Source organism: Marmota flaviventris, chromosome 11 (genome assembly GCF_047511675.1).
Source record: "Marmota flaviventris isolate mMarFla1 chromosome 11, mMarFla1.hap1, whole genome shotgun sequence".
Lineage (NCBI taxonomy): Eukaryota > Metazoa > Chordata > Mammalia > Rodentia > Sciuridae > Marmota > Marmota flaviventris.
Window position 1 is genome coordinate 3,912,890 of NC_092508.1, and position 27,949 is coordinate 3,940,838.

Genomic DNA, 27,949 nt, shown 5'->3' on the forward strand with positions numbered 1-27,949 from the left:
CACAAATGAGGTTCAGAGGCACTTTTAGGAAACAAAATTCTTTATTAAAAAAAATAACTTACAAATTAAGAGAACTCTGTTCATTTTGGGCACAGGTTTTGCAGCCTGGAACGGTCTTCTTTTGTTTTAAATGTAACTCTGCAATAGTATTAACGTCCAAACTGCCTTACGGAGCAGTTTCTGTTCCATATCCTGTGCTGGTACAACACACCACACAGAAATAAAACTATTGTAAATAAAACATTTTGGCCAAGACTGGCATATATTTTTATATATTCATATATATTTATATATATATATATATATAAAATTTTAAATCAGCTAACAATTAATGTCATCCTTAGTCACAACTGAAGTCAAACTAAATCTTAATACTACATCAATCTGAGTATGTCAGCATTATACCTCCCATACAATATTTAAAATATATTTAACTTTCAAATACATTTATAAAGTACGCCAATAGTGAGAAAATAAAGTCTTAAAACTTAAATACAAATCACCATATAAAAATTTCAGGAAGCCCAGGAGGTTCTATGTACAGACGTCCAGGCAAGCCTGTCCTGAAGCTGGCTGGCACACAGCGCTGGCTACACGGCTCAGTTCTGCCTTTGCCAAAGCGTCAGAGTGCACAGCCAGGCGACGACTGCACTGGCGTGGACAGAGGAAGATGCACAATGTCACGCCTTCTCCTCTTCATGTCACTTGGGCATCAAGACCCAAAGCTCCCTTGCTCTCCTATGGAAACCATGCGGCCCAAGGCCACGTTCACAAGCTCCCTGTCCCAGGCTCTGCATGGTGAGTCATTTGGTGCTTTGCTCCAGCGCAGAGTACTCTGTGTCTGACGCTCTGGAGGCGTCGATGAGCTTGGTGAGGCCTGTTTTGGCGGAGTACTTGAAAATGAAGGCCTTCATGAGCTCGTACCTGTAGTTGCGGTTGATGAAGCTGTAGAGCACGGGGTTGACGCAGCAGTGCACCAGGGACAGGCACTGTGTGACGTGCAGCGCCGTGAAGAGCGCGTTCTCCAGCTGGCAGGTGAAGGGGAGGTAGTGCAGGATGGAGAAGATGTCCAGCAGCACCACCACGTGGTAGGGGAGCCAGCACACGAGGAAGACCACCACGTAGGAGAAGATGATCTTCCGGCTACTGTGCTTCTCCTGGTCGCCGGACGCCGAGATGGCCCTGGCAAGCAGGAAGTAGAAGACAGCGATGATGGAGAAGGGGACGGCAAAGCCCAAGACAACGGAGACCAGCTCCATGCCGATCAGCCACTCCTTGATGCTGTGCTCGGGGTAGAAGGACCGGCAGTAGGTCTCGTTGTTGGAAGCAGACGTGACGGTCTTCAGGTAGTAGGTGTCGGGCAGAGACACGCAGAAGGCCAGCAGCCACACCAGGACGCACACGATGCGGCGCACCATCTTCTTCCTGCGGCTGGAGGTGCTGGTGAAGTAGGTGATGGAGAGGTAGCGGTCGACGCTCATGCACGTGAGGAAGAAGATGCTGCCAAAGAGGTTGATAGAGAAGATGAGGTGCGTGACCTTGCAGGTGAGCTCGCCCATGGGCCACTGGTTGTGCTGCACCAGGCTGACCACCCAGACCGGGATGGTGATGACCACCCACAGGTCCGCGATGGCCAGGTTCAAGATGTAGCAGTGGGTGTCGTAGCCTGTGGTCTTGGCCTGGATGTTCACCCAGACCACCACAGAGTTGGCAATCATGCCTGTCACGAAGATGAAAATGTAAATGAAGGAGAGCGTGTAGAGCAGGATGCTTTTGTGGGGCATGGCGGGGCACTGCACCGTATCGACCAGGATGCAGTCGCTGCTGTTGCATGGCCAGCTGATGTCAGAGAAGTTCCCTGGCTCCGTGTAGTCAAAGAGATGCAGATCCATGGTGGGGGGAGTGAGAGGGACCTACAGCAAGCCGGAGAGATGGGAGGGAGAAATCACTCATCAGAGAATCTCACTTCCAGTCCCAACACTGCTCCAGGGTCCTGATAAGGCCCAGCAGTTCTGCTCAAGTTCTGAGGTATCCCACAAAGAAAGGAGAAAAGAAAACAACCGCACGAGAACTGTGTCACATAAACAAACACCCAGAGTCTCGTCCACACGGTGCCCAAAGACGGACACAGTGTTTGTTTTCTATCTTTTCACAGCTGTGTTCTCAAGACACCATCAGCCTGGTTGTGCCCAGGGTGTGAAATCAACACGGTTCAGGGCCAAAGAAACGTCAGGCTGCTGAGCCTGGCCACTACAGTGCTGGAGGCCTGCTCCTTCTCAGCGGGGGACGGCGGAGCTATTTTATCTAGGTCCCCCAAGAATGGCAGGGTGGGTCTGCCCCTGCCATGTTGAATTGCAAGCGTCCCGCTTCGGTGTCTGGGTGAAAGCATTTCAAATCCTCAACCCAATTTGCCTTTAAAACATGACTTAGCGCTTATTACCTTTTTGCAAAATTCATATGCAAACCTAGATCTTGGGCCCCTTTGCTTCAGCCATGAGGCCACTTGGAGCTTGGCCAGCATGTGTGCAATGCCCACAGCCCAAATGCACCCCAAAACCACAGGCTCGGGGCTGGCCATGCCATGTCAGCTGAGGGCAACCAACCAGCTGCCTCAGGTCCTGGCCTTGGCGTAGTTTCCCTTTATTTGTTCAACTGCTTCAGGAGCAATGTGTGCCAAGACCCGAGGCACAGAGGCCACCACCCGCTGCCTTTCTGCAGAGCCGGCGATCTGCCAGCTTCTCCTGCTAACCCGACCTGAGGCCAGCAAGCTCCACGGTCAGCACTTCTCAGCCAGCGAGGGCTCGGCCACAGGTAGCCCCGGTTCCGGGGTGACGCTCCACAGATACCGTGAGAGTGGCCAGGAGCTGTCTTTGAGTGACCTTCTGTCCCTTGACAGCCCTGAAGTCAAGGCTGTGGTCCTAGGTGGGTGGGGAGTATAAGCCAGGGACACCAGCCCTGACTCGTCCCTTCTAGGTAGGTGGCAGTTCTGTCACCTGCCACAGGGGCTGACTGGCCAAGAGTCGGGCTCACAGAGTGACTCTGGGTTGCCCATAGCAACTCCTAGAAGAGGGTCAGTGCGTGTCGGGTGGCCTTGCCAACTGTCTGAGAACCAGGGCAGGGACATTCCAGGTGGGAATTCTGGCTCCTCCACCCAGCAGTGTCCAACTTAAAACTCGTGGTTACCCTGCCTGTGTCTGCTGCCCTAGGACAGCAGCACCCACCTCAGCGTTTCCTTAGGGACAAAGGGCCTAACCCGGAATCTCTAGGTAGCAGATGCTCAGTGACCCGCCACCTGCCACTGGCCCAGGGGAAGCCATCAGCTTCTGCCCTTTAGCAGAAAGGCGAAACCTCGCCTGGCTCTTCTCCACCGGGAAACTGGCTCTCACTGGCTGCCTAACAACCCCCCCCCCCAGAGGGTCCAGGAGCCGGCAGAGAACACGCACCTAGATTAGGCGCTCCCCAGGAAAGCGTGGACAGTTCCTGAAGGATGGAGGACACCCGCTGCCTGCCAGAAGCCCCTCCACAGCCTCCAAACTCAGCAGGCAGCCCACTCCTGAATGCCACCCAGGGAGACTGGCAGGCCCCGCGGCTCCCGTGTGGGTGCAGGGGACGTAGGTGGTTGTGCGCTCCCCACCTGGCCTCCCAACCCAGCCTCTGTGTCCTCTGTGCTGTTGGAAGGTCTGGGCATTCTGTGGCAGCCACTTCCCCTCTGCTCCACCATGGAGTGGGTCACTGGCCCTGCAGCCAGGAAGGACCCCACAGCCCAGTGACCCCCAGGCACAGGAGGGCACCCACAGAGGGCAAGATGGAGTCAGGACACACAAACCCAAACAAGGAGACGTTGTCTTGTCCTAAGACACAGCTTCAAGGGCTCCAAAAGGACGTTGACCCATTGGGGCTGCAGAGGTGCTGCCAGAAGTCGGGCCCTGGCCTCCCAGACTGGCCTCAGAGCATCCAGCCAGCCCCAGACTCCTCGAAGCTACTCCTGCCACCTTCCGTTGGCCACCAAGTGTCCTGGGCTGCCCTCTCCCTGCCAGCCTGCACCTGTGACTCCAGATGGACGCTACCTCTGCTCTTCCTCGTGGCTCCAGGCAGAGCACCCACCCTGGGCAGCGCCCTGCCCCTCCTTCCCATGTCCTTACAACGGAGCAGCGCAGCTGATTTGAAGGCATTTTCTCCCCCGAATCTCATCTGTCCTCATCGCACTGGAAGCAGAGGAGCCCCACCGCCATCCGGACCTGAGAGCGCTCTGCTGGAGTGGCTTCAGCCCGTTCTCTGTCCCCACTGGCACAGCCCAGGGCCTTGGCAGGGACAGCCTTAAATCCTAGAGCCCAAAGAAAGGAAGGGCCCTGAGCCCTTCACAGCCTGCCCTGGGGTCTGACCCCACTCTCACACCTGGATGCTTCTCTGGCCTGGCCTCCCTTGCCCTCCAGAGCACCCACACTGGGCCCTGGTACAGTCCAGGGAGAACGGCCCCAGGCAGGGGCCCAGACGAGAGGAGCCTCCTCCTGGGGCTGAGCAGTGTCCGTCTAGGCCCCTCCAGTCTCCCCCAAATCATCTCCAACTCACCCCCTGCACCTGGCAGCTGCCAACCCCGTATCCTCCAGGCCAGAGCAGAGGCGGGCACTGGGAAGGCTCGGGGCTCTGATCCAGCCTTTGGCTCCTGCCTCTGCCCTCCGGCCTGGAGTTTCACTGGGACAGGCATGCCGCCCTCCAGCCACACCCTCTCCCCCCTCAGGGGTGGGGTGGCACCACGTGGGAGAAGTGGGGTGGCACGAGAGACGGCTGCCGTCCAAGGTGGAGCAAGGGGCAGACAGGGAGGCTCCCACTGGCCCTGAGCACAGGTGACCAGCCACCAGGCACTGGGCACCAACTGGCCTGGGGAGCAGCAACACGCACCCAACTGCCATAGGAGCCGGAGGCCCACACCCTGGCCACCCCCTTCTCCTGGGGCCCGAGAGGACCCCTCCTCCCCACCGCAGAAGGCTCCAGCCCGGGAGAAGGCGACCAAGTAGCGTGGCGGGATCAGACGCTCCACAGGTTCAGGTGGGAACTAACGACAACAAAGACTCAAAAACCAAACCTCACGACAGTCCCTTGTCCAGAACAGGACCTGCTGCATCATGGGGACCACTGTGGGCGCCTGGGGTGGGGGGACACTCTGTCCAGTGCCGCTCCCGGTCGGTCTGTCCACCCCTGGAGCAGAGAGCTGCCTGCCTAGGGCGGCCTCAGCAGGGCCACTCTCAGTCCTCACCAGGAACAGAAGATGGAAGGCAAAGGAGCCTCAGCCAGGCCCTGCTTTCCCACAGCCTGGGACAAAGCTCCAGGGGACCAGAGCACAGAGGCAGGAGGGAGAGGGGCTGCGACTCCTGGAGTGCCCTGCACAAAGCCAAGGGTCTGCCTGGTCCTAGGGAAAGAGCCACTGCAGGCCACCCGGATCCACGGGCCACTGCGCTCCTCGCACGCAGACCTCACGGAGCCATGGGTCCATTTATGCTGGCAGCAGGGTCCGCTGACAACCAGGAGGCCCGAAGGAGACCCCACCCCACTCAGACGAGGCACTGGCCTGCTGCTGACCAACCACAGCTCATTCCTGCCAGCTCGAGGCCAGAGAGCAAGAGAAATTTTGGATATAAATCTGTGTGTTGCCTCTGTCTGGGCTCCGTGCCCGCGCCTGTGAAGGAGGCGCGAGACCTACCTCACGGGCTTCGGCTGTACAGCATCTGCAGAGGTTCCAGAAGAGACGAAGGGCTCAGAGTAAAGGATGTTTCCCATTCTAGGATTTTATAATTTTATATGTGAACCATATTTCTTATCTTGAAATACATTTCCTCAAATGTGCATACAAAATGTTTATTGAAGCAGTAATTTTTTTTACTAGCAATAATTGCAGACCACATAAATCTCTATCAACAGAGGAACCATTCAATAAACTATGGCATAGTCTCTGGAATATAAGACAGCTATAAAAAGGGAGGGACAGTGTTTTTCATGAGCAGGGAGAGTTACAACATGCTGTTAGTGAAAGGCAAAGTGTGAACATTATCCCTTTGATGTAGGAGAAAAAGCAAAACTCAAGTGTATTTTCAAATGCAAATGTCATCAAGGGCACAGGAGTCTTCAGTAAGTGTGACCCTGGCAGGAAGGGTAGAAAAAGGGGACAAAGGAAGACTGTAGTTTTTACTCTATAAACATCTGTGTTATTTGAAATTTAAACAGAGGGAGGAATGACCCATGGAACCCTAACCCTAACCCTAACGTCCACCATGACAGGAGGGGGCCAGCGCTGGACATGGCATCCCCTGCCCCTCCTCACTGGCCCTGGGCCTGGAAAGGGACTATCCACCCACCACTCCCAGTCCCAAGTGGTGCGCGAGGTCCTCCGTGTTGGGAGGAGGACGCTCCTGGGAGACTCGCCTCTGGTTTCCGAGGTTTGTTATCATGACCGCACATCCCTGGCACCGCCCCAGCCACGGCGGGCAGCCTGAGGGATTTAGCTGCATCCACAGGGTTCGCCTGAGCTCACCCCAGCACTCTGGGCAAGGCCAGAATTAGAAGTCTCCAAGTTTAGAGTCCCGCGGGGTGGCGGTTTGCTCTGAGGCCCGCGTGTCCTCACCCTGGTTAGCTCCTTCAAGAGCCTGCCAAGTGTTCAGGTGTCTGGCTAATGTTCCCCAGGATGCCTTCAACAGCTCACCCTGGCCCTCGAAGCCTGGGGGGATCCCCCGAGGCCACGCCCTGGCCGCTGCTCCTCCACCTTCTCCCCACTGGACCCCGCAGGAGTCCATGCCCCACCCCACCGCGCTCCTGCTCAAGCCTGGTGCCTCCCACCGTGCCTCCTTTGTCATCCTATGGCCACACAAGCAAAGTGGATCAGTGGTCATCATGCCCCCGAGGCTGGTGACCTCAGCCGGCACTGGGACTAGGTTTCCCGAAGGCCTCTTCTGAATCCTCGCCTCGCTGAGGTCTGCAGGCCTCTGCAGGGCACTGCTCCGGGGCAGGTGAAGGTGAGGAACTGGGATCATCCCCCCCTGTCCCCGCCACGCTCCGCCAAGAGCTGAGGAGGTCAGGAAGGTGCAAAACAAGCACTGTACCCCCAGGCCCAAGCAAGGTGGCAGGTACCTCCTGCCGCAGGGGAGGTGCTCCCACTCTAGTGACCCATGGGGGGCTTCCAGAGTGGCCGCCCAGGGGGCCCCAGGCGGGTTCTGAACTTCAGGGGAGTCGCCCAGCCTGGCTGAGGCAGACTCCCCATAAAGGAGAGAAGGAGGTGAGAGTGGTCTTTGAGGGTGGGCAGGAGGTCAGGCTGGCCTGACTCTTCAGCAGCCACAAGAAGGTCTTGAGCAAGGCCACAGCTTGGGGCAGAAGAAGCTTAGAGGATGAAGGTGACACTCATACCCAGGCCTGGCAGGGGCACCCTGGTGGCTGGGTGCAGAGCAGCCACTGCACGCACCTGGGAGGAGGGCCCTGCAGCTCTGCAGGAGGCAGATCAGATAAGGTGGAGCCTGTCTGGACCTGAGCCTCCAGGTCGCCTCGGTAGCATCTGTCTGTGACTCATGACCTGTGCCCTGCAAGGGCACTTCCTGGAGGAATTCATTGTTGTACTAACGTAAGAGCTGACCATGGCCTTCAGTCCCTGTCACCGCCATGTGTGCACCTGGAAACTGAGGGCAAGGCGGTCACAGACACCCAGGGACTGGGATCAGATCTCTCTGCACGGCCGACTGGCGCTGTTGTGTTTAACTGTTTAACCGGTTAAATCTAGGGGACACTGGACACTGACCGCCAACCTGCAGGCCTCCTACCCGCAGGCCTCTGCCCTGCAGCCTCTGTGGCTGGGCCTGAGGGCAGGCAGCAGGGGAAGCGGTCTGCAGCAGGGCCACTCCATGGAAGACAGTGTGGTCCTATGACACCTTCATCACGACCCCGAGTGACCTTATTTTATGCAAGTAGGGAACTGCTTTGATTTATTTGTGAACTCAAAACATAGTAAATATGAGGAAAGGAAGAACACTGAATGCAGAGGGAAGACTCCACGCCCATCCTGACACAGGCCGCCTGTTCACCGGGTGCTCGGCAAACTCACATCAACACGTGGGACGCCCGACCCACTGTAAGTAACTGGGAGATAAAATGAATGCCACATCCAGAAACCCGATCTGCTCTATTGTGCTCAGCCGCCCAGGGAGCAAAGCTGTGCCCAGCAGAGCAGATCCGAGGCTCCGGTGACAAAGGCAGCCCTCTGGGCTGGCCGAGTGTGATCAGAGATCTCCTTCCCACCCAGCTTAGGACCAAGTGGGAGGTCAGCCAGGCTAGGAGGGCTCTCAGGAGACACAAGGAGCTTCCCTGGGCGACGCTGGGAAATCTCAGGCTCTTCCTGTAACACCGAAGGAAGACGTCCTCAAAGGCCTCCGTGACACAGGAAGCCATCTGCCTGACACAGCCCTGGAAACGCAGTCCACCCTGCCCATGCCTTATCTGTCCCCCCGCCAGCAGTGGCTCAAGGCCACCTGCGATAGCCACAGCCCCTCCACCCTCTAAGATCCTGGGACAAAATAAGGTCTGCTTCCAAACCCACTTGAAGTTCCACAAAACTGTCACCATGAAGTTATGCCATCCCCTTCACTTTATAACAAAGCAATAATGGTTGTTTTGTTCTTGTCTTTGGGTGGGGGTTGGGGTGGAGGGTTTGTAATTCCAAACTAGTAGATTCTCTGTAAGGACCTTCATCAGATGGAGCATGCCCAGCAGAAAGCCCTCGAGTACTAAAATCAGGGACACCCTCCAGGGCACATCCTGGTCTCTCTCTTGCTCTTTGCTTTGCTTTCCTTATAATAGAGAATATATGTCCTGAAGCTCGCCCTGTGTGTGTGTCTGTGTGTCTGTGTGTCTGTGTGTGTGTGAGTGGACATTAAAAAAACACTAGACCTGACAGAGTTTTGGTTTCATTCTATTATACCTGCATGCACGTGATCCAGCCGCACAGCATTTTAATACTATTCTGGTTGCTAGGAGTAAGCTAAGCCCCCTAGTTGCCTGGTTTAAAAGTGCAAATGCCTTCAGGCCCCAAATTCCATTCATGTTCCACAAAATCACTGAGAAAAAACCTAAAGATCTGCAATCTTTGAAGCCCTCTGCTCTCTCCTCTTACGGTTTATAAAGTGACTGCCCTCTAGCCCCCGGTCGGAGTGACTTCAACCACTTCCCTCCTGTTGACGTGAAAACAGGAGCGCTCTGCCCAAAACCATCACACAAAAAGCCACTGTTCTGATGAAGTAGGGTGTTCTGGGCAGGGTGGTTTTTTTGTTTTTTTTTTTCCCCTTTCTTTCTTTCATCCAGAAAGCCTATACTTGGCCTGTTCTGGGCCTGATTAGAAATCATAATACTTTCTCGACTCTCCAAGGACTTGCTGTTAAATGGGGCAAACTCACCTCCAAAGTCCTCACCTAGTTAAGCAGAAGCTGCTGCCTTGGAATTTTCTGGAGCTTTTTAAAAATTACAACTGCAATGCGTGCTCTTAACAAAAAAAAAAAAAAAAGACTAGCAGCAACACATGGCCGTTCCTCAATTTCCCTGGCTTTTGCATCCCCTCCCCCACCAGGGCTCCTGGAGGCTATGCTGAAGCTCAGCAGTTGTACGCAGATTCAAGTGTTTATGGCAGAGACAGGGGAAAAAAGAGCAAATTGTTTCCAAGCTAGAGCTCCCATGTGCAGCTCCGCCCTAGAGAGAGCCCATGCATCTGGGCTAAGCTCCTGTTCTGAAGGGAGGAAGACCAGCAGCTCATCCCTGAAAATCCACAGAAAGTGCAAGCACCGAAATCAGAAACCACAGCCTCCCTGCCGGGGCTGGGCATGCCTATTTGATCTCCACATTTTCCTGGAATAAATAAAGGGACACAAAGGCGGTATCAGCGTTTTAGAAGAAAAGAAGAAAGTTGCCACAGCCAGACTGCAGGCTGAAGTTTTAGGGGATGTCACTGCCCCAGATACCTTCAAAGGGCTGTAAACCATTTACGGAGGCCCACTCCCACTTTGGAGAAACTAATTAATCCTGTTGTAAGCAAATGAATGGCAAGAAAGAGAGAGAGGAGAGAGAGAGGGAGGGAGGGAGAGACAGGGAGAGACAGCCAGTCTGACTTTTACAACTTCTCCTTCTCCCTGGAAGTTACAAGTCTTGGCTAACCACCCATTCCTGACCTCAGCCACCCCTGGAATTCACATGCATCTTAACAAAATGGAACAAAATTCACTTCTGCCTTAAGAATATCTGTAAATTATCGAACACTACACTTTCGTGTGATGCTTTCTTTTCCCATCAAAGTCGGACTTAACACTTTCTAAGAGAACAATAAATACTTAAATTAGATTAGCAAGGATATAATTGAGAGACAAGAAGACCAGGGTTGTATTTAACATTCCCATTTATAACTTCCGGACTTCAAGATCTGGTAATCCCCCAAAGAGTTGAGTTCAAATACATTCTGGATTCACAGAGATTCTCAACCCAGCCCTCTGGTTCACTTAAGGCTGCCCCTTAAAGTGTTTGTCTTGCCGGAATTACGAAGTTACAGCCAATTCTAGTTCCCACTCAATATATCAGAAGCAAAGCAGGTAACGGTGGTGCAAAGTAAACCCTATGCCAACTCTGGGCAAGCAGAACGGACGGTATGCCTTCTCCCAAAGGTCCCTTCCTACTGGAGCTTAAGTACCCACAGCAGCAAATAAACACCAGATTCCTCAATTCAACAAATACACATAGAAATCGCAGGGCGCCAGTGCCCTGCGCTTTTTATAGCTAGAGGTGAAGCCCGAATCAGCAGAGGCACTTTGAACACAGAGTTAACAACGTGCAGCCTGCACTTCCAGAAACCAGGCTCCCAGGCACCCATCTCAGCAATCAGAAAGGGTCCTCCCAACAAGCCCTCTTAGCTTAAGAGCGAGAGCTCTGCCTGTCCCTCTTCCTTTCTCAGCAGGCTTCCTTACCTCGGGGCTGGTTGGGCTCCGGGTTGCCTTCCTGGCTGTGAGCTTGCTCTCAGCGTTGAGCAGTTTTGAGGAACTGTGAGCTCAGGAGCTGCAGACTTGTGTTATATAAGCTGCAGAAAGGCGCCTCTAGGTGGCAGCTTTGTAGCCCTCATCGGCTTCCCCTGCGTCTCCCTGCCCCCCTCGCACAGGCATGCAAGCAGGCACACACACACACACACACATAGCACACACACCCCTCTGGTGAACCTCTGCCGTGTCGTTTCCTGCACATGCACACTCTTGGGAAACCCCAGCCTTCCTTCATTTGCAAAATCTAATGAACCACAAGGTCTAGACCCCATGGGGGGAAGTGTCAGCAGAAGAAAAACTGAAAGGAATCCTAGGGCTTTGCAAAATCATCAAATATTTATCTGGTCTCAGGTAGATATTTAATAATCCCATTAACGCCAAGAGTTCCTTTGAATGCCTCTAGCTCTAGGGAAGACTTTGTTCCCAAGACAAATCACCCTGAACTTATGAACTTTGGTGTTGATTTATTAAGGCTGTGTTGTCTTTTGTTAATTCCTCCAAAACAGAAGTCTCAGTTTTGATGTGAGCAACTAATTGGTACTGCACCATATGACTCAAAGTGGGGGAAAGAAAGCACTTTTATAACAGATCTTAATATATTTTATACATTTATTTGTAAAGCTCTTTAGGTGTAAAATCCTTGAGACTCTCCCAGAGTGCTCTGCACAGTCTGCCCCGTGCCAGACACACATTAAGGACTAATCCATGGCTTTGATAATGTCTTCTCTCTGGTGAGTCCAGCAAACACTTCATTATCATCATCATCAAAATCTACATTCTTATCTAGAAACAGATTGCTAAAGTCCTGTCCACGGAGGAACCTAAAAATGTGTTCCAATGTCATAATTCTAACACCCCCACTTAGTAAAACCATCCATGATCCTGTAAGTCTATGACCCAAACTTCTACTTTTTCTTCGGGTCCTAGGGACTGAACCCAGGGGTACTTCACCATTGAACTGCCTCTCCAGTCGGCTTTTTTTTTTTCTCTTAATTTTTGCTACGGGGCCTCCCTAAATTGCTGAGACTGGCTTTGAACTTATGATCTTCCTGCCTCAACCTCCCAAATCTCTGGAATTACAGGCTTGGGCCACCGCCCTCCCCGCCCCCACTGCTGGACTTTCCAAGACCTCGCTCTTCACGGCCCTTGTTCCTGCCAGTTCTGTGCAGTACTGGCCTTCGCTCTGCTGTCTGATTCTCCGGGAGTCCTTTAAGAACAGTTGAGGACCGGTATGTGGAGGCACCGTCTGTAAGCACGCTTTCTTCGGAGCTAAAAGTTTTCGAGATTCTTTTATGTATCTACTAAAAATAACAACAGACTGCAAAGTGCTGAATCTGGGGGAGTGGAAGGTCAGTGTCACGTGGCTGGAAAGCTTCTGTGTGCAGAAAGCTCTTAACAAAAGCAATATTTTGTTTAGATAAAAGCTTCGCATTTTTCCCCTGACCTGCGGCAGACCGGCTCAGCGGGGGCGCTGGAGCGCACACCTGCTTTCGGGAGGCCAGCGCCAGGCTGAGGCCACGGAATCCCGCCCTGCCGCGTCCACGCGGGCCGTGACCAGCGCAGCTGCTCCCAGCTCCAGAGATGTAGCAAAGCTGCCCACTCACATCCAGGGCTTAGGCGAGACCTGGGCCCGCCCCGGGAAATGCTCCTAACATTCTGCTCTGTGCGACCCAGGGGACCAGGCTCTGAGCCTGGTGGGAACGCACAGACCTCCCGGGACTGCGAGGCTTGGCTCTAACTGCGGACTGTCCTTCAGGGAAAGCGTTTGGGGTTGGACAGCCTGCGCGCACCGCTAGGATAGGGTTTGAATCCGCCGAACCCAGGCGCTCTCCGCCAAAAGAACAGCTGCACTGACGACAAACCTAGGACAGGATGCATGCCATTGCTAACAAGGAGGAAGGAAAATGCAAACAGTTCTTAAAAAATGGTGAACCCACTTCACTTATGCCGGTGTCTGGGCCCACCCTCGCGCAGGATGAGAATGCAGGCTTCCGCTCCGCACAGCACCGCGCAGCACCCAGCGCCCAACAGCCAGCGGCAGCCCCGCCCCGCCCCGCACCAGCTCCAGCCACAGCCTCCCTGGGCTCCAGTCTCGTCCCTCACCCAGCTCCAGCCCTGGCCCTCACTTAGTCGCAGTACTGGAGAGCATTAGGTCCTCCAAGTCACCACCCAGCTGCTCCACCCGCCCCAAGTCCGGGCCAGGACCCAGGAGTCTTTCAGAAAGCGGCATAGGCTGGTCCTGCACCCGGCTCCCTCCCTGTGAGGAGGGGCTAGGCGCTGGGCTGGAAGCTGGCACCCTGAGCCTGCCTCGTTCCCAGAACAAGTCCTGGGGGAAGATCAGAGGTGAGCAAGCCATGATGCTTGGGGAAAAGCCAAGACCTCCCTGCCCTGGGACCTCAAGTGTCTTTTTGGATTTCCAAATCCTGTCCCAGCCTTGGCAGGACTGGGTGTATTTACTCTGTTTTTATGGCTACTGGGCCTTTTGGTAACCTCAAGTGTAAGGTCCTATTTAATGCCTGGTTTTGGTAGGAATGTGTCTGGTCACCAACCACAGGAAACTGAGAAGGCAGGAAGAAGACATTGTCCCCAGAGTTGTCCTAGTTCACCTAACACTCAGTGCTGACTTCTCCTGAGTGCCTGATGGGACGGAGTTCCCAGCTAAGCTCCGCCTCCTTCCCTGTCTATTAAGTGCACCTGGGTTTGCTGCTCTCAGGGGTCCTTTGGTCTGCAGCTGAGATACCACCAGCCTTCTGCCTGAATCTGGATCACTTAAAAGGACTGTATCCTGGAGCCCCAGGGCTGTGACATGCAAGGTACAGGCTGGACGCACCCAGTTATGATGGGCAGCACATGTGGCCCCAGAGATAGATGCTCAACTGTGCCCTGACCTAGGGACCAGCATCAACCAGGCCTGAAATGCTGACCCTGGGAAGAAGCTTCACTGTCCAGACATGCAGCATGGTGGTCCTTCCAGCCAGACTGGACATCTCCCCCCGCCCCAGCCCCCGAAGCCGTGACACCAAGCTCCTTCTGCAGGAGGACTTAGAAGTAAGGTCAGAGCCCTAGCCTCCAGGGGCCCATGTTCCCAGTCCAGACAGATCTGACTCCTGGCTGACCGGCATGTCCCCTCAGGCTGCTCAGCCTCATAGAGGGTTAGGTCTCTCCTTTAACAGTTAAATAATGATGAATTCTGTTCTTGCAGGAGCTTGTCAGGATTTAACAAGGGTCGGCAACTCCAAGGTACCAGAAGGGCTGGTTTTCCCCTCCTCCCACCTCTGTCATCCCCAGACTCTAGTGGCACCGAACACTTTTAAGGAATGCAATAGAACGTGACCCAAGGCTCATGGCCTCTGGTGACTTCGAGAGGCTTCAAAGCACAGCTAAGCACAGCAGCACCGCCGTGTCTCTGCCAAGGGTGTAGCCCACAGTCTTTCATTTACTCCTCACAAAAATAGTGGCACTATTTTTGTCCCACTTTTGTGACAAGGAAATGAAGGCCCAAAGAGAGCAGTGAGCTGCCCGAGGGTGACTCAGAGAGTGGCCGTGCACACCTGAGTTGGCTGGTCATAGCACATGCTGCTGATACCACCGGGGAACAAAGATAAAAATCGTTCAGCGTGTATCAGGGGCTGAGGGTGTCGCTCAGTGGAGGCCTGCACTGAGCATGCCCAAGGCTGGGTTCCGTCTAATTTATGAAGGAAATCCCTTAGAAGTTAGCAAGAAAGGGAGAGAAAGACTCTCAGGGCTCGCGCTCTGGCTCAGTGTCTCCACGGCCTGTGATGCCATGGCTCTCTGCAGCCCAGGCCGGGGAGATGAGGGTACCTTCTCCTAGGTCCTTCATCCACTGCATGAGGGCTGCTGGTGGAAACTGGGGAAATTGGGCTCTTAGATACTTTCCGCTCTCTACCCATGTGGGCCAGGCAGCTCCCGTGACCTGAGGTCAGGCTCCCAACAGTTAGTGACTGACCCAAGCGCAGGCCGCCCACCCACATGAAAAGTGCAGGAGGGGTGGACAGAAACAGGCGGTTGCAGCAGCCTGCCAGCGGCCGGAGCCTCTGAGCCCCTAAGGCCTCAGTTATGGCCAAAGTGAGGGTGAGCTCTTCAACACCCAGACCCTCGGCTCCTGGGAGGCTCCTCCCAGGGACGGCTGCAGCGTTCTTCTCATTCTTCTGATGCAGGCCTGAATGTAATTGCTTTAGGAAAACCTTTAACACTGGCTGCAGTGCCCTGCCGGCCCGTCCTGTCTTACTAGTCTGATTTCTTCTCAGCACTTATCACCACCCCAGGTTACCAGTTTACCACTGCTAGAGCATAAATCCCTTCAGGCAGGAACACTGCTGTCTACTTAATGCCATGTCCCCACCACACTGTTCTTGGCATATGCTGGATGCTTGTGAATGCCATCTCAGTGAACAGACTCAGAATCTCACCGTGGAATCAGGGTTTGTCCCCGCTCTACATATTTCACCCACTGTCTTCCTCCTAGAATTGAGCTGGCAGCAAAATATCTCAGGACAACTTAAAACACACACTTTGGAAATGGGTAAAGATTGGATAAGTGCTTCACACAAAGGGATATTCAGACAGTCTACTCAGGCGGCAGAGACCACAACTTCCTTAGTCCCTGGGGACTCGGTACCACCAGCAAAGCTGAAGTGAAAACTGTCCACAGGGACATGAACGACCAGAATTTGCACACACTAGTGCTTCTCAAACTCCATGTGGTCAGAGGCCAGCTCTCTCCTTTTCTTTTTAAATGTCCATTCACTGAGCTCGCCCAGCATGATGCACATTCCACGTGTACCTCCTTGTGCAAGTGTGACAGCCTCTGAACCAGCCTGCACACTGGAGGCCCAGCCGGCCGCCTGACCACTGCTCTGTGTCACAGCAAGTTCACATTTCTATAAAGGGCTGTAAATGTGCACATACAACTTCCGGACCTGCCTCCTTGCACATGAACCTACGGCTCATGGTCCACACTTGGAAAAGCACCGCTTCACCAGGTGGTGTGTGCACATTGGCAGGACCACTCTGTCAGGATGTACTCAAGTCCAGCACACACACACCCTGCAACCCAACGTCACTGCAACACACACACTCAACCAGAAAGTGTACACGCTGCATCGAAACACTCAAGCTCCTTTACAGCAGGACTGCAGGAGCGCCAACTGAAAATAAACCAACATCACTAGGAAAGAACGTTACAGACAGTATTCTTCATGAACATAGACATAAGAGTCCTCTTAAAAAAAAAGTAAAACAAATACAACAATCTACACAACACACTAAAGGAAATGCAAGTTTGCTTCAACATCTGAAAATCAATGTTGCTAAAATTAATAAAGCACTTGATAAAAATGCAAAGTTAACTAATGAGAAATTCCTGTGCACTAAGAATACAATCATTTCTATTTGATTAATTTCCCCGGATTTGATATGGGACGTGTGAATTTGACTCAAGCCAGATCAGGACTCTCATGGCTGATGGCATGCCTGATGGTAGAAAGGGAAGGCTGGACTTGTACCCTGGAGAGCAGCGAGGCCCCCTGTTCTCACCACTCCTCTCATGGTGCCGGAGATTCCCGCTCGCACAACGAGATGTGCATAAACTGGAGAGAAAGAGGCAAAACCACTGCTGTTAGCGGCTGACTGGTGATTTATGCAGAAAATCCTGATGGATCTACAAAACTCCTTCAAGAGCTAATGAGTGGATTTGGAAAGGCAACGGAATGCAGAATCAGTATGTGAAAAGGCCCTTGTGTTTCTGTGTCAGCAGCAAATGATCAGAAAATGAGTTTAAAACTCCTTTACAATAGCCTACAAAACAGAAAACACACAGAAATAAATTTCACCAAAGACACTGAAAACAGAGACTACGACAGCCCAGGATAAATGGAGAGGTATCAATCGTGCTTGTGGCTCAGGGCACTCAGTACTGTTATCAGTCTGTGGGGTTGTGTTTTTCTATATTTAACCTCTATATTTTACTTTATTTTGTGTGGAATATTAAAAGCTGGTCACATGGAAGTTGAGAGCAGAAGGGTGGTCCCAGAGGCTGGGGCCGCTGGAGGAGGGTGGTAAAGTTTGATGGATGGGCAACAAGTCCCAGTTAGAGAGGAAATAGAAGTTATGCCCTGTAGGTTTGGAAAAGTCTGAAGAAAGGATTTTGAATGTTTTCACCTCAAATAAATGACAAATGTTTGAGGAGAGAGATAAGTTGACCCTGATTTAAACACTACTGTAACCATCACGTAGTACCTCATTGATGTGTGTAGTTTTTAATTTTATGTACCATTTAAAAATAACATAATTTTAAAAAAGAGAAATCAGTCATCTGTGGGGATGGGGACTGAGTGGAAGAGGAATTTCTGGGAGTGTTGGGAACATGTCATGTCCCCTAGGGTGGTGGTGACATGGGCGAGCCTGTTGAAATGTAGGCTTAAGACACAGCTTTTCAATAAACTTTTGCCTTGATTTTTAAAAAGCTGGTTGCAGAATGTTCATCTAAAGTAGTACCGTTTAGGTGAAACTTGAAAGTACTCAAAAACAAGTATCTGTGGTTTGTAGAACTATGCAATACCCCCGGTGAAGCAAGTCTCCAAGCAGCCCCAGGACAGTGGCTTCCTCTAAGCAGGGAGAGAGAAGGCCTGCCTCTTTGTCCCCAGTGATACCGTGGCAACAGCGAACTAAAAACACAGCTACAATAAAGTCAACGGAGGCCAGGGCTCTCACTGTGGAGAACAGAGCCACCAACACGGAAAGGGAGGAAACGCGTCCCCATCCATGGGATTGGAGTTCAAGGGATTAGTGCCAACCCCCTGTACTTCATGCAGACCTATGAACAGATATCTTAATGTCCATGTGTGTATATTCATTCATACGCATGTCCTGGAGCTGACTAATGGACAACCTGGGAATCGCAGGACCTCAATAGCATTGGGCACAATTTGCACCTACCTCGCGGCATCCACATACCGTTTTTCCACCGTGCTCCTCAGAGAGGCAGATTCTAAGATGGGTTAGGGAAAGAGAAAACTGAGCCTGGACCAACTTCCTGTACCAGAAAACGAGGAAGTGTTCCAAGAATGATGGGGATGGATCGGAAGGACCCAGAAGCTATGGTTTTGCTTTACTCACCGTGATCAAAAGACCTGAGAAGAACAACTGAGAGGAGGAAAAGTTTATTTGGGCCTCATGATTTCAGAGGTTCAGTCCACGGTCAGCCAGGTGCCCACAGTGAGGCAGAGCATCATGGCAGAAGGGCCTGGAGGAGGGGGGCAGCTCAGAACATGGCAACCGGGGAGCAGGAACAGAATGTATACCCAAAGGCACAGTCAGTGACCCACTTCTTCCAGCCACACCCCACCTGCCTGCAGTCACCATCCAGTTAATCCTCATCTGTAGATTAATCCACTTGAAATCTAACCATTTTACCCTGACAGTCTTTCATTGTCTCACACTTAAGTTTTGGGGGACACCTCATATCTCAATCCCAACAAGCCAGCTCCCCTGGTGAAATCAAGAGCAATATGAGCTGCAAAAACCAATAATGAGAGAATTGTATTAAAATTTACTGAACAAATCAGGAAGCCACAAGAACACATGAATAAGAGTAAACTAAATTTTGAGTAAGAATGAAATATTTCTGAAGATTCAAAATATCTCCCCTCAAAATAACAGTTGACCGTGTAGGAGAAGAGAGTGGAGGAATCTGAGAGTCCTTTCATCAAGGGATTGCATGACCACCAGGAGGGATGTATGCACGGTCGCTGTCCACACCCTCACCTCTGTAACACACGCCACAGGTGTGAGGTTCAAATCTCATCACGAGAACCATCAGACACACTCACACCGACTGTCACGCTCAGATGTGTCCAGGTCGTGAAAGTCAAGGGATGGCCGAGAGCCTGTGCCAGGCAGAAAGGCACTGAGGAGACAGGGCCCCCGGATGCAGCCTGTGACTCCCAGGGCCCTTCTCTGCAGATGGCAGCACAGAGACAGGCGGCAAAGCTGGGGTGGGGCTGGGAACCTTCCCAGTCTGGGTGGCTGCGTGTTTGTGAGAGCTGCCCAGGACATGGGCTGGGGAGGGCGTCAGGTGGGTCACCACTGTCCCCTGGTTCAGGGAAAAGTCTCTTTTCTTCACTTGAAATTGTATATGTTTATGGTTATTTCAAAACAAAAAGGGAGGTAAGAAGGCATGAGGGACAGGGAGAAGGAGTGGAGGAGGGCCCCGCATTAAGTTCACCTCACACGTTGTCGACTCAGGCTCTTTAGAGGTCTTTCACACACAAGTGAAAATAGAATGTCTGCCTCCACCAGATCCGTAAACCTGAAATCCCCAGCCCCTATCAGCAGAAGTGACTTTATTAGAGATCCTCGGACATTGATTCTTTGTCTTCGGGATCTAGGTATTTTTGAGCTGAATCTTTTTTTTTTTTTGGTTTTGAAGCTGAAACCTCTATATTGAAGTTTAGGACTGTTGGTAAAGTTTCAGAGAAATGAGACTTGGCTCTGACCCCTGATGTCTCCTTAGGTCCGTGTGCTTTGGTACATTCTCCCGGCAGAAGTTTCCCGGCCTCCGTCAGAGATCAGAAAATATTCTTTTCTGTCAGACTTCACAATGAAGGGAAAGTAGAGAAAGCCGGGCTTCACTCAGAACTTCCTATTCAAGATCGTTCCCCCTTTTCTTAAAAAACCAAAAGCTAAGAATGAAAAATGTTGAACCCAAGGAACAGCAAATCGTATAAAGTATCCCCGAGTGTCCACCGAGAAAGTTTAACACGTGAATATTTTGCTTACAGAAATAAAAACTCTGAGAGAGGAGGTGAGCACCCGTCAGAGCACCTCACCCTGCCCATCTCTCCCCTGCAGAGGTAGCCACTGTCCTCTGGATGCTGGGGAGACTCTTTTACAGAGATCTACAAACTGCATATGCTAGGCTTTGAACACTCAAAGGTTTACGTAAACAGTGTCACTTGCTGTGAGTATTCTACAACTCGCTTTTTTTTATTTTTATTGAGGCAAAATATGTTGAAAATGGTCCTGCTCCATTCACACTCCAGACCACACTTGGAGCCTGTTCCTGAGGGGACTTAGCCACCACATGGGGAACCCTCTAATTCCTGGGATCAAACACCCCTGTTCACGTGGCTGTCTGCCTGTCTCTCCTACCTGATGTGCTCGAGCTGTCTCAATGGCACAGTCTCCTGGTGCCTTCTCGGATGGGCCTCCCTCCTCAGGCCTCCCCGCGCCCCCCTGATCTGGAGACCAGTGTCTAGATGCGCTGGCTCAGTCATGCTTCATGACAGTGATCCGTGTGAACTGTCCAGAGGGTTGGTACCTCTCCCCGCTGAGGGACTGAGTCTGGCTCTTGCTTTCCCAGGACAGAGGAAGGTGCAGTTCCAGGCAAGGTGCTGAGCCAGGGCCACCATGGTCCCCACGGTGCCGCGTGCTTGTGAGCCGTGTCCTGCACCGAGCCCACCGCAGTGCAGACAGCAGGTGGGAAAGCCTTTCTGAGCAAGGCCCCTGAGGAGGGACTGTTCCCCAGACGACCCACAGGCAGTGATGGGATGGCTGTCTGCCCTCTTTACCTCCCCTCCCTTACCGCTTCCAACACTCGCAAACCAAGCTGCTCCAGGCCACAGGCCCTGTGGGCCCACTCGGCCCTGCCCTGCATCCTCTGACCCTCAGTGGTGCTGCGCATGGTCCAGGCAACTGCCCCAAACCTCCAGAGGACGCGAGTTTCCTTTTGTGCTTCTCTGCCGGCGACTCGGGCAGCGAACGTGTGGGTCTGTTTCCAGCAGCGGCCAGGCCAGGTCCTTTTCCAACTCAGCTGTGGCCGAGGGCGCCGAGCTCGGCACCGTTTTCTCTCTCTGGCTCTTTGTTGGCAGCTCCTTGTCTCGTTCTTTTGTGCCTCAAGCAAAGTGGAGGAGTCTCGTGAAGGACTGTGAGCACAGGCGAGCCACACATCGCGGTGGCTTCCTTTAGATGTGGCCACTGCGAACCCTGCTGCTTCTGGGCTCCGGTTGCCACCCTTCCTGGGTCCCTTCTGTGGCCACGTGCTGCTCCTCCTGTGCCTGGTTTCCTTCACACACGTCTCTGTGAACACACCCTCTGTACGCAGACACTCCTCACATGACCCTTCTGATTGGGTTGTCGCGGTCCATCAATATTTTCTAAATGTTAACAATTGCAAGTTTTCACTGTCTTTTCCAAATAATATTATTCTCCCCACAAAAGAAAAAGGGAAATTGTCTTGTTTACTGCAGCATCTAATAAAAACTTGTAAAAACTAAAACAGTGAGGAAAGAGTAGGAGGAAACCATCCCCCAAACTCTCAAAGGTGATTTTCCTTGGGGGTGGGGACTATGCTGATGGTTTTCCTTAGCTGTTATTTTACTAATTTTTTCAAAATTTCTTACATGCAAAACTAAGGAGATGAGCTTTAGACCGATGACAGATCATTCTCTGTTTCCAGGATTTGTCCCCTCCAGTCACCCTCACACATGATGCTAAGGACACACTGGCAAGTCCCAGGCCAGTGACCTTGCAGGGAGGTCTCCTCCCTTTTCACATCTCTTTTCAGGACCTCACAATACACATTTGCATCCGAAAAGATCGGCCCTGGTCTGCCCTGGGAAGTGCCCAGTCTTCCTTTCAAAAGTGTCAAAACTCTGAATCCGGGGTATTAGTCAGGAAAGCCAGGCAGAAGGCTGCTCTGAAGGAGAGACCACATTTCTTCACTAACATGCAGATGTGAAAATGGGAGGCATCAAGGCCAGAGCAGGGACAAGGTTCCGTGTCAGGAGGCAGGGTGGGACCAGCAGCCGGACCAGACTGAGCCTGTGAGCCGAGGCCCTGGGCGCCTTGATCTGCCTGGACCAGGGCGGGGCTGTCTCAGAGCAGGATGGGGCTCAGCCCCTCCAGGTCCTTTGTAAGGGGTCCCAGCTGCAAGATCAGAGAACTAAGGAAACAGAAAACCAAGGAGATCAAGGTCTTGGAGGTCTTGGCTCAAATATAAATCAATGCTGCTTGACATTATTCTCAGCAGAGCAAGCTCATTCGCTGTGGGCGCCTCTTGCACTCCACCTCTCTCTGAAGCTTACATTCTGCTGCAGGGGGTGGGGGCAGGTGAGGAGCCCAGACCAGCCCTTTTGTACAATGGAGTCAGCTAGTGTCCGAGCAGCTGTTCCCTGGGTCCCATTTCCCACAGAGACCGTGCACATTTGGGGTTGGGCTCTCAGCATGGCTCCATGGCGCCAGGTTACCCTCAGTACTCTGCATGCATCGCAGCACCGCGTGCCTCAAGTGTCACTGGGAAATGCTTTCCAAGTTCTTCCTGGTGCATCAGGAACACTATCCTTCCTGTAGTGAAAGGCTGGTCTGGGACGGCCACCTGCGGCTCAGAGTCTCCCTGTGATTCCCTAAGGCCCAAGCAAGGGACTTGCGGTGGCCAGGCGGGTCTAAGACTCAAGGCACAGGAAGTCAACTTCTTGGCCGAGGCCTCTGTGTAGCACCTGAGTGCTGAGAGGCCACTGCCCTGATGTGTTGGCCCTGCCCACATGTGGACGGGGACGTCAGAGGCCCTGCAGTGCTGAGGGAGGGGCAACTGAGGCAGAAAAACAGGCAGATCCTCCCCTAGGAAGAGAACTGTCCCAGGATCAAGGATGTGCACTCAAGTAGACGCTTTGAAATAAGCAACCAGGAAGAGGCCGGGCTTCCCGGCTGTGGTCAGTGAAAGGACGAGCCATGCTTCCAGTGTTCGCTGCAAGGTGTGTGGGCAACAGGGAATGGGTTCCTTAACAATAAAACAAGGAGAGCGATAATACAGATGCATCGCTTATCCACTCTCACCCCAGAGCTCCCAGTAACAGCTCCGAGGATTACTGCAGCTGTGCCACAGGTAGGAGGCCAGGCCCGGGAGTCACTCGCTCTTCAGTGCAAAGTCAGCTTCAGGCCCCAGATGCACCTGCTCCCTGCTCCCAGGAAACCCGCACGGCCACAGCCGGGACTCGGGCTACCAGTTCCCCTCAGCCTGCTCTGCATGTCAGCAGGTGTGAAGTGGATCAGTGTCCCAAGCACTGGCTCCCGGGAAGGTGGTGCCGTCGGTGAGCACGTTTCACTGCCCTGTGGCATTAAGAATATTCACGCACCAGTCCTAAGTGCACCCCTGAAGGCTGAAGGACTTTCCTCAGCCCAGCTTCACAGACAGCACCCTGGCCCCCCACCTGACCCTGGGCATCTTCATTATGTTCCAGCATTAGAGGCCCACCCCACCCCAGATACAGGAAGGAAAGGGCTGCCATCGACTTCTCTCGTTCCACCTTTACTGCGCAGATTGGCCTGGGACAGCCAGCCTCTCTCAAGACCGCAGGGACAAAAGGTGTGGGGTGCTATCATTTGGCCACAGACAGCAGAGCTGGAGCCCTCTGTTAACCCGCATCTAAGGAGCTCCTGTCCAAAGGCCAGTGGGCACCCTGGGCAGAAGGTGCCCCGTCCACAGCAGCCAGCCTTAGCCAGCAGTCACTATATGAGTGATATTAGGAAAACTAGAGAGGTGGACACTTCCTTGTCATTTAGAGCATTCGATGATCTGAAAACCCAGCTCACCCACTAGTCCTGTAGAAGTAAGTGGATTGAGACACAGTCCACAGCCAATTAGACGGTGCACACATCACAAATGCACTGCCCAGGGGATGCCAGGCACTGTGATCACCTGTACCTGCCACAGCCATGGAAGGGACACCACTGGTGGTCACTGCTCCTTATGGTTTGGATGTGAGGTGTCATCTTGAAATGATTATATTATAAAAGCTGAAGCCTACCCAGTGGATTAATCCACTTGATGGGTTGGGAATCTGAAAGGACTATCGTTACGGTACAGGTGATATCTGCAGGTGGGTAGGTGTGGCAGAGGTGGTCAGTCACTGGAGCATGCCTTTGGAGTTCTGATTTTGTCCCTGTCATCTTGCTCTCAGCTTTGGCTGCCATGAGCAGACACTTTCCCCTGCTGGGCCCTTCCTCCAAGATGCTCTGCCTCACTTTGGGCCCAGAGCTATGGAGCTGGCCACCTCGGACTGAACCTCTGAAACTGTGAGTCCAAAATAAACAGTGCTCCTTCTAGGTGTTTTGGTCACAGCAGTGGAACGCCTACTAGCACAGCCCCCTTCCAGCTGTGGAGGGGTTGGTGGCCTGTGGGGCAGGACAAACCTCCCACGAGCTATGACCCTTCTCCTGTTGTCACACCCAGAAGGGCAGCCAAGGGAGGAGGGTGCAGCCCCGATGAACACCTCACTGTGCTGGAACTTAGCAAGAAGTTACTGGTTTGAGATGTACTGGCAACCTCCCTCCCAGTGGCCCAGCCCACCCTTGGTCAAGACACCTCATGGAAGGAGCTCTTTGGAAGCACAGAGTGCAGGGCCCAGAGGACTCGAGCTCGGCGCACTAAGGAACCCAGAACATCTGGGGTCACCCCGCTAGCTGGGCAGGAACAGGTGGAGCACCCAGAAAGGGTGACCAAGGGCTCCCAGGCAAGGGCCGTGGGCAGGCTTAGGCCACACGGGTCTGGGGTGGGCGTCCCCTTCCTAACCCCACTCTGCTCCCAGCTGGAAGGACAGGCTGACTGCATGGAGCCTGCTCGGCTGGAGCTGGGGGCAGGGTTCTTGATCGGGAGCTGGGGATCCCGGGAAGCAGGCAGCGCCCCATCTCCATCTGACGAGTGGATGGCCCTGGAGAGCACCTCAGCTCCATTTTACTGGGGAAAAGAGGAGCTGCTCATCACCTTCAGAGAAAGAAAGTCAATCACAGGTTTTCAGCAGCACAATAAAGCCCTCAGGTTTCTTCCAAAGTTGAACGAAGGTGATTAAGATTTTAATTAGACTGCTCCAATTTTTTACCCAAAGATGCTCAAATTAAAGTTTTAAGAACAGCCTTAATTATGTACGCCCTTCTTGTCAGCATAAATTATATTCCAAATGGTAAGATGGCCTTTTTGGATTGATGTGAATGAGCTTTTAGCAAGCAAGTTGGCAAGAAACTCATCCGCTGAGAATCACTCACAATTAAATAAGCACCAAGTGGGTCGGCGTGGACCTTCATTGGCTGTTACGTCAGAAAACGCCAACTGGGGATCCCGGGAAGCAGGCAGCGCCCCATCTCCACCTGACTGTCCTCCAACAGTCCTGCACGGTCCCCACCACTGATGAGTAGCACGGAGCTCTCTTCGCTCTTTCCAGGCTGAATAATCTCTCCGGCCCCTGCAGATTGGTGTGCTCTCTCTGCCGTGCTCTCCCTGCATGGATTTGTCCAGGAAAGGCGGAACAAGGCCAGGGCTCTGCCGGGAGTCCACCACGTCCAGGGCCACACTCTCCAGGGAAGATGAGCTAAGGAGAGTGCACATCTTACCATCTCTACTTTGTTTCTGGCTGGAAAAATCATCCCTGAGAATTCAGAATAACAGACCAGCCCTCGTGTGGGTTTAAGGCCTGATTTCAAACACCACTGAGGTCCCAGGGAATCTTGGCTGAGAACCTGGTTGGGGTAGACCTTCCTGCAGGCTCCCCATGGGGGCAAACATTGCTCTGCAGGGAGAAGAGCCTGGCCCACAGCAGGGGGCTCCCTGGACTCTGCTGACGGGTTTGGAGTCACAATGGAAAGTTCTTAAAACCCACAACACAGGGAGAAACCCAGCGCCAAGAGGACTGGGCGGAAACTACGAGCCACACCTGGAGACACAGGCATTAGGACCAGAACGCAACACAGGGTGGAAAGTGGAAAGGCCCGTGGGACCACCTAGCACGTGTCCAGGTGCAATTCCAGATGGGAAGACTGAAGAGAGGGGGCCTGAGAGGCTGGGGGGAAATGGCTCAGAATTTTCCAGAACCAATAAAAAGCACAAACACTCAAGAAGCACAACACTGGACGCACCAGGAAGACACTCCAGAGCCCCGAGGGCAGAGACGAGAGCCGGGAAGCAGCCCTGGAGAGAAGGTAGACACTACGAGGACTGGCAAGGAGACCTGGCCCCCGCTCGACGCAGATGGGCCTGGGCAGCAGTGCCTGTCCCATGCTGTCCACCCTGGAACCGCAAATCCGGCGCGGCTATCTGTGAAGACGGAGTGCACAGTGAAGGCCTTTTCAGGTATCAGCACCAGCCTCCCTAAAGGGGACTTCTTGGAAGCTTTGGCTTCGGAAGAAATAAAGTGACACTAGGAACAATCTTGATCTGCAACAAAGAAGACAAGAAAAGGAGACCCGGACAGCTGGCCCCGTGTTTGTGTAAGGACACAGACACCTGTGCAGGCAGCCTGGGCACAAAACTGGCCTCTGTAAAGGGTGTCTCTTACTTAGGACCTGGACTTCAATAACCGTGCTTACGCTTTTACCCAGTACAATTTGAAATATATTAAAAAGAAAAAAAGAGTAGTGTTTGCACATGGTCTTGATCTCTGCATAGCAAGGCTCAGGGCAATGTGTATTTCCTCTGTACAGTTTCATAGGTTTTCTGCATTCTCTAGACTCAGCTTTGCCACGGTCCGTTGTGACAGTGGGCGGGTGTGGCCAGGGTGAGGGGTGCCATCTGGTAATGCAGAACAAGACTCTCCCCCAACCTCTAGTTCTCTGAACCAAGAGCCAGAGACTCTGGACCACCAAGAGGGAACCCTTTTAGGGACAGACCCCTATGGAGGAGGCCAGTGGACAGAGACTGTAGGACAATAGCCTCCAGGGCCATCCCCCTCCTCCCACTGTAGAGGTCCCTGGGAGGAGCCAGGTGAGAAGGTGGCCTCACTGCCTGGGTTCAGAGCAAGGGAGTGGACTTAAGCCAGCTCCCCAGGAAGGCACAGGCTGCCGGTCCTTCTGGCCCTGGGCCGGGTCCCCGATCTCCTGGCTCAGGCACCAACCCTGGCCCTGTAGCTCTGTGAGGCCCCACCACCCAGGCACCCAACCCTGTCATCTGGTGAGTAAAACTTCAGGCAGGAGGGTCTGTCTGGCAGGCCTGAGGCCCTGGCCACAGTGGCTGGACTTCTGCTGGCCCACTGATTTTATCATTCGACTCTCAGAGGACACTCTGATGTCCTTGAATCTAATTTGTCACTATAACCACCCCAAACTGACATGTTGTACTTAATTCTAAGTGGAGAAATGTCTATGCGGTAAGATAATTATGGGCTTGCTCATAGAGAGATGGACAGAGAGCACCAGCAAGGGAGCCCCATTGACCACTGACATGGAGACGCCTCAGCGGCCAGTCCTGAGAAGTCACCCGTCCAGGAGCCCTGAAAGAGGCTGATTCCTCGAGGGCATGGCAGTCATCAAAGTACCCACTTTGCCTACAAGTAAGTAAAAGAACAATATTTATATCACAAACTCAACAGCTAACTGTTACTCATGAGACCAAGAATAGCCAGAAGCAGAATTCTCTTATAATGATACAACGTACTTCACAATCCACAAAACACAGCCCTCTGTTTTCTCCAATAAGACACGACCTGAATCTCTGAAAAGGAAGCAGAACTCACTGTGGTCAGAGCACACCCCTCTCCTCAGTCAGGCTGCAAAATAACCAGAGAACAGCTGCTCCAGAGCCTCGCTTCCTTTCTCACAGCCTACAAACCTGGGTGTCTTCAGTTCTCACCACGCTGCCGTGTATTTTAGGCATGTGAAATTCAACGACAGACCAAGCCATGCAAATAACTTAATCAACAAACCCGGCTTCTCTTCCTACTTGTGCAATACAAGGAACTCTTCCATATACCTGTAAAGCGCATTCCCAGGGGTTTCATTTGACGTCTCCATAGCGACGCGAGCCCAGGTTCCATGCCATGAAGTCCTGGTTTCTTCACCACACTGTCAAGTGCAGCCTTCAAGGTCGCACAGCGACTAGCAGGTGCAGGGACTCCCCAGTC

At 52.8% G+C, this 27,949-nt stretch overlaps 1 protein-coding gene across 2 annotated transcripts; it reads right to left on the bottom strand.

Moving 5' to 3' along the window:
• Positions 1-22: 22 nt before the first annotated feature.
• Ackr3 (atypical chemokine receptor 3) lies at positions 23-27,949 on the bottom strand. Of its 2 annotated transcripts, none has more exons than XM_027956202.2 (2): positions 27,799-27,949; positions 23-1,913 (listed from the first exon to the last, which is right to left on the bottom strand). In XM_027956202.2, the coding sequence occupies exon 2, from the start codon at positions 1,890-1,892 to the stop codon at positions 804-806; it is 1,089 nt and encodes a 362-aa protein (XP_027812003.1). In that variant the 5' UTR covers positions 1,893-1,913; positions 27,799-27,949; the 3' UTR covers positions 23-803. The 2 variants fall into 2 exon arrangements, with proteins under 2 accessions (XP_027812003.1, XP_071475617.1); XM_071619516.1 differs by lacking the exon at positions 27,799-27,949 and adding an exon at positions 10,977-11,080.